The sequence below is a fragment of the Eurypyga helias genome, unplaced genomic scaffold (genome assembly GCF_000690775.1).
Source record: "Eurypyga helias isolate BGI_N326 unplaced genomic scaffold, ASM69077v1 scaffold30405, whole genome shotgun sequence".
NCBI lineage: Eukaryota > Metazoa > Chordata > Aves > Eurypygiformes > Eurypygidae > Eurypyga > Eurypyga helias.
In genome coordinates this window covers 1-6,668 of record NW_010251290.1, presented here as the reverse complement: position 1 = coordinate 6,668, position 6,668 = coordinate 1, and the positions used below count along the sequence as shown (strand labels likewise).

Here is a 6,668-nt window from a genome sequence, read left to right as displayed (position 1 = left end):
CTGCTGAACATTGAGATGTTGACATATTAATTTGTTATACTGACCAAAAGCCATATATCCATCGGATTATTACATAGTATATATACACGTTAACATATAGTATGTTATATACACTATATATATGCCATACTATATAGCTATAGTATGGTATATATAGCATGCTATTATACAATTACCATATCTAATATTAATATAACTGATAGCCAAATTATATAGTTTATATAACCACATATATATATATGCTTATGTGCATCACAAGAAGGAAATAAACATTTAGGAAGAAGCTTGAAGATCTTTTCCTATATTAACCTTTCTTCAAAGGGATTCCATCCCACAGTGCAAACTGGCAGAAAATAAGTCTGCACTCCCTACAGCTGTTACTCTTCCTAGCATTTTACAGAAAGTCATATTCAAAAAGGTGCTGTTTAAAATACACTAACACCTTTTACCTAAAGAAAAAATGGTACGTAGCAAATGCTGAATGCTCTCCTGCCTGCAGATGCATGGTTTTTTTTTTTTAAAGCACACATACAAGAGAAAAAAATAATATCTAATACCCATATGTATTCTAAAAGAAAATTCAAAACTTATCACACTATTCAGTCCACAGAATGGAAGTAGGGAGACAGCAGTGGTACAGTTGCGTCTGTGATGGAGACGGACATAGGCAGGGACATGCTACACAAACTAAAACGCTCTTTAAAACCAGAAGGGGACATCACAGGCAGAACAGACTTATGGACAACACGGGAAGGAAAGCAGGGAATACCATAAAGCCTGTCCAAGCAGCTGAACCACCAAGTTAATTCTAGAAAGAAGCACAAACTTCCCTAAGTTTTAAGACAAGTTCTTCAACTTGAACAGGTCTGGAGAAATATCCAGTACACTATTTAAAAATAAATATAATAGGAATACCAAATTTTGCTAGTTTCCTAATACATGCATAATCAAGTAATATAGATTCACTTGATACACATGAATCTGGAATGAGCTGGGTTTTCTGCTCTGGAAGCCTGTATTACATTGTCATAAATGGTCACTCTGCTTTCAGATCATTCCTGTCATACATTTTGACTGATGTTCAAAATTTAAAGATACTCTTAATGTGCATGCTATAGAATCTATTTTCACTACCATATGAACTGTATTTTCAACTTCAGTGCTTCAAAGTTCTGAAGTCGGGATATTTTGCTTTTTATAGAAATTGCACTCCTGCCTTGCTATGTTCTCTTCCTGCAGGCTATTGAAGTTTCGTTTATGATCAAGATCTGCTGTTCTTCCTCATGTGTCCTCTTAAGGACCACCAGAACCTGTGGTTTTTTAACTCATGGGAAAAAGACAAGGGGAGTAAGATGCCTAGAATGAGGTGGTTTGACTACTAATTATCAGTTTTTCAGTTTCTTTATAGGCTTTTCTTCTAAATTCTCATTCTGAAGTTACACATAAATCATTCTGACTTTCAGTGTTGTAGTCCTACCCTCCTCCATATTACTCCCAATTACTCACCTGTGTTATTAACCCAACCATTTACTACTTTGTCTCATCCCACTCAAATTGATAGTTTATACATGTTGACAAATTAGCTAACACAAGATGACAAGCGATATCCACAAGCACACCCTCAACCACAGCAAACACTTATTAGAACTAGAGGAAGCTTCCGAATAGGAAGCTGAAGCCAGCTGCCTTATTTTGATGCAGACTTCAAAAAGTAAACTTGAGGACCTTTACCACAGGTCAGGTGGACACAACAACTTGTTTCTCACTAACTCATTCATGCCTCTGAGCAATTACCCTCTTTGGCCTGCAGTCCAAAACTGCCTGGACAAGATACTTATTCTACCCTTTGGCTACATGTCCTCTACAAATCCTTTGTTTCTGGCCCATGATTTCTCCATTATTCATGAATATCAATTAACACCAAAATAATTCTGGTGAAAATACCTCATCCAGGCTTGTTACACTGAAGAAAAGACTAACAAAGATGAAATGCAGAGCAAGATGTCTCAGTGCTAATTTTTCAGCTATAAAATAACATTTTGCTTCTGCAAAAAAAGAATAAGGGAAAAACAGAAGGAAAATGCTAAGTGAAAGCCAATTATTTATGCTGTGAACAGCAATTAAAACTTTTAAGTCTTATCCTTGTGCTTTCTGCCAAACTATCAGTTAGTCTAAGAAAACACATTAATGTAAAAAAAAACCCACCAAACCAAAAGCATGCTTCCAAACATTAAGTACACTAAAGACGTAACTTAAAATGTTTAACATTTTAATTAAAATTTTCCCCAACACCTAGTAAAAATACTAGATAATAGCCCACACAAAGAACTTCACAAGCTATAACAACTTTACAAGTATTTACCTTGGCCAGATTCTGTAACTTCAGATTTTTGTGATGACTGTTTTGTTCCTTCTTTGCCTTTTTTTAATCTGCTCCTCTCAGCTGGAGTAGGCAGTTTTTGTCTGAGAGGTTTCAGTTCAAATGCCTGAAAAGCTATAACTGGACTTTTCTCCTCAGGAGATACTTCTTTTATAGCATCTGTTGTAATACTGTCAGTTTCCACAGTTACTTGGTCCTCGGTGTCCACCGTTTTATCATCCTGTTGTTCATTTTCTTCCTTGTTGCTCAAGGCCAGTCTTTCATCTTTATTAATGTATTCAAGCTCTAATTGTATCTGCTTATACTTCAAGAGCAGATCCTCAAAACTTTCTTCCACAGAGTTTTCGGTTTTAGAAGAGTAGTTCTGCTTTCTAGATGGGGACCTTCCAAAAGTTTTGGCTGAATTACTGGTTAAGAAAACTAAGGCAAGAACATGTACAACCTTCAAACAGTGGCAATATTACCACTGAAGATTAAATTATGACAAACAGAAGTTAATAAAATACAGGAGAATGATCTTAAATTTACCTTAATACTAGCTTGAAAAATATCCCTTATCAATACAAGCAACATGCAAAAGACTTATCCGTTATCATATATTGACAGCTTAAATAAACATTTTCTCAAGCCAACAATTTAAAATATCCTACTCATAAGAATTCCATGAATTGCTAAGAAGTCTTGTCTCTTGCTCACACCATCCTCCCAGAAACAACAGCTGTAAAGCTGAGAAGGTTCCCTATCACAAAGTGGAAGTCAGACTTCCAGAGCTTGCAACTCGAGTATTGACTCCCCTTCTGACATCCTCAGAAAGAGCTTAAATTCATTCTTGTTTTCTTCTTCCATAAAATGCTACATCTAACCACTGCACAACTGCACAGTGTTGTAACTGTAGCTCAACAAATGAGGTAAGGCATGGAATAATTAACTGAAGGGAATTAAAAAAGATGGCCAAAGACTTGCAATCAAAACATTCAAAAGAGTGTTAAGAGAGGATTGGGAATTACTAATTACTCAGAAAAGGTTGTCTATGCATGCCCAAGGGACAGATTTTCCTGAAAACATGTTGTCCAAGGCAGGCAATGGAAATACTCTTCGGCAACTAAATCCAGAACAGAAGTTCTCACTACTGGAGGTTCACTTCCTTCACCTTACCCCGACACTCCAAAGTTAAACTACCCTGTAAAATAATCATGCTCAAGGGGAGATCTTTTAGGACACCAAATCAGGTTTGACTCACTCGACTTTCAGCATCAACCCTGCTGTGATAACAGCTGACTCACACGCAGTTAATGTGAAATGCTTTTTCATCAACATCATCTCTTAAAACAATAAATGGAGTAAAGCTAACAGCTACAGTAGGCATCCTCTGCATGCAGACATACTGAGTCCAGAGGAAGAGAGCTTTATAGTTGTCTTCTGCTCATAACATGCAACAACTTTAATGTTTTGCTATGTGAACTTCTAACATAGACGAAGAATTTTGCTGCTTATCCTACAAAATCAACTTCCATAATATCAGGAAGTGTTTTGCTGTACAATGCTTTCCTTAGGGTTCAGCACAAAAAGCAGAAACTAGTAAACTACACAAAACCCAGAAGGAAAGCAAGCAATCTATAATTATGCTGAAAATACTAAGAGCTGCGTGCAGTGTAACGCCAAATTATGCAAAAAGCATACTTGCCAAGTTCCCTTCCAACACAAGCTTCCAAAAAGACAGCTGTATTAGTGATTCTGTGAGTCACAGGAAAGCCTGAAGCTCACTACATGATTTAATATCATAGATAAAAATAAGTCTAACTGTTATTTGATACTGAGATACTTCAATAGCTTTAGGGATCATTTAGGGTTGGGTAACAAGACAAAGCTTTGAGAAGTTTTTTTGTGCCCAGGATAATAAAAATTGCTAGAGCTCCCACAATCACAATTTCTGTGTTTCACATACGTAAAGACTGATTTTATATGTGGTTCTACACACAGAATGCAAGGCTACATGGAGTGTTATGAAAGGCACACAGGTACATATACACTGAAACAACAATAACTCTTCAGTCTCTTCAAGAGAAACTTCATCCTACAACCAAAATAGGGCACAACTGAAGAAACTGGGGTGTTAGAAGTGAAGAAAAATGTAAACTGGGAATATTTCAGAATTCAATGGAAACATTTTGGTCCCTCATTTCAGACTCAAAATTCCACAATTCTCTATGTAAGAATTTCTGCAGAGTGACTATCCATCAGCTTCATGTTAAAGTTGCTAGGAATTAAAAGAGAAGAGCCTGTTAAGACTACTACCCAGGGAAAAGTAACAGGAATTCTTGTAGTTCTCCACTCTGTCCTTTACTCCATTTATACATGTACTTGTGCAAAGCACTAGTTCCAAGGATAAAGAAAAAAGCCATCTCTCTCAGCAGACAGTTAAAACATTCCACTTTCCTGGAAGAACTCCAAATACCACTCCAGGCCACAAGCCTCCTTGTACCAGTTGACATGAAGGTCTTTCCTCAAGTCACATGCCTACAAACTACATCCCTGCTCCAGCAATATTAGCAACATCGAAGTACCTTAAGAAAATTGTAACATTAAGTGTTTTAGGTGGGCAAGGGTATGAAAAACACAGAACAGAACTTCCACTGAGAGAGAATCACGGGCCTTCCTTAACTGTATGATCCATAAACAATCAAATGTCACTTATTAAAGAGCAATATTGTATTAGAACATTCTCTATTGTTTCAACACAAAAAGCGCATCTTAAGGGCAGGGGGGGCATCTTCCTAATTTTCTGCTTTTGGTTTGAAAATGGGATTATCAGTTTCTGTATGCTTTTTAATTAAATGGGAGGAGGAGACTATCAGCATTAACAAGTTTCACAGGGTCTGTTTAGGATGATCAATATGTTTGCTCTGAAAATTACTCATTACACAGAAATTAATCATTTTCTGGTACTCAGATCCACATTGCAAATTGAGAGACTTAGAAACTGTTTTCAGCACTAGAACCATCTTACTGCACAGACTTGGGCAAGGCACATTTTCACTTGCTGCCTCTTGAGAATCCCTGAATGAAGGGTTCTTATGAAGACTTCAGTAACACTAACTTTTCCAGATGAGATTAAATAAAAATATCTCTATCACTAGCGTACATATTCCATCCACATTAAAAAAAAAGAAGTGGATAAATAACCTTGTTTCTAAACTAGTATAAGGATCCAGCGAGTAGCTTTCAAAGCCTTAAGTCTTGGCACAAGCAGGGAAAAATTTCTTCCTCGCATCAACCAGCAGAGTCAAGGAAACAACGCACATCCTTTGCCTATTGGTACAGGGGACAATAAAACACTCTAAGATTCTTAAGAATAGGTTTTAACCTCTAGTTCTCACACTCAAGTATTTTTTACACTTGTCCACCTTTTCACAGTTAGGCACCAATGCAGTTATATCAGTTTTCAGTAGCAGGCTGCCCCTAAGTTACTCTTGGCATCAGTCCTTTAGGGTTTTTTCTACAGCAAACCAGGAAAATACGAGTTTTTTTCCAACACTTTCACAGTTCCTACTCCTACAAGGAGGCAATATTGGAGCTCTATTGAAAGTCACCTAACCAACTGTAAAAGTAATCAGTGGAGAACATCTCACAAGGAATCCTGGGTATGGCTTTACAGAGAAATACAGCTTTCCTATGTCACCCAAGCTCCCATATAAACCACATTCTGTGACATACAGTCCCAGTTCAACTTAGGCTGAGCTTTATGGTTAGCTTCATCTATGTGTAACAGCCTCTGAAGGGCTGGAAGCAAAACCGAAAAAAGCAGTGGATCCTTCATTGCCCAATAAGGGAAATTAACAAGCTTAAGGTTTTAGCTTTACAACTGTGACACTTTAATTATACACATTAAAACTGCCGCACCAAAGACTGACCCCGCTTGACAATATTCGCACTTCGGGCTAAAAGTGCAGCCACCCGGGATCTACAAGACTAAGGCTTTGTTTCAGGCTACACTTTCCTTACATGGGAGTGATCGGCCAGGCTGCACGCCGGGTCACGGCAGTAATACGGCTTCCCAGCAGCCCCTCCTTGAGCAACAGGGCCCGCTGTCCAAGCCAACCCTGGGACTGTAAGGGGAGCCTCCCTCTCCGTTCCCCCCAAGCGAGTCCTAGGGCAGAGCGGGAGGGACAGGCGGCCCTTCCCGGGGCTTTCGGCCACGTAACGCGGCACTGGCACGCCCAGGCCCACCCCAGCGGCACGGCCTCCTCGCCTCCGCTCCCTCTCACGGCTCAAGGATACATTTTCGAGG

The 6,668-nt window shown here is 38.6% G+C and overlaps 1 protein-coding gene across 1 annotated transcript in view; it reads right to left on the bottom strand.

The window, feature by feature from the left end:
- The window catches only part of ZFC3H1 (zinc finger, C3H1-type containing), a gene marked incomplete at its 5' end in the record, with an annotated part of 38,548 nt that extends 35,748 nt beyond the window's left edge, over window positions 1–2,800 (bottom strand). Inside the window, one exon of the mRNA XM_010151990.1 lies at window positions 2,363–2,800. Within this exon, the coding sequence (XP_010150292.1) occupies window positions 2,363–2,800 (438 nt within the window). The remainder of the gene's footprint in view (window positions 1–2,362) is intronic.
- Window positions 2,801–6,668: the final 3,868 nt, after the last annotated feature.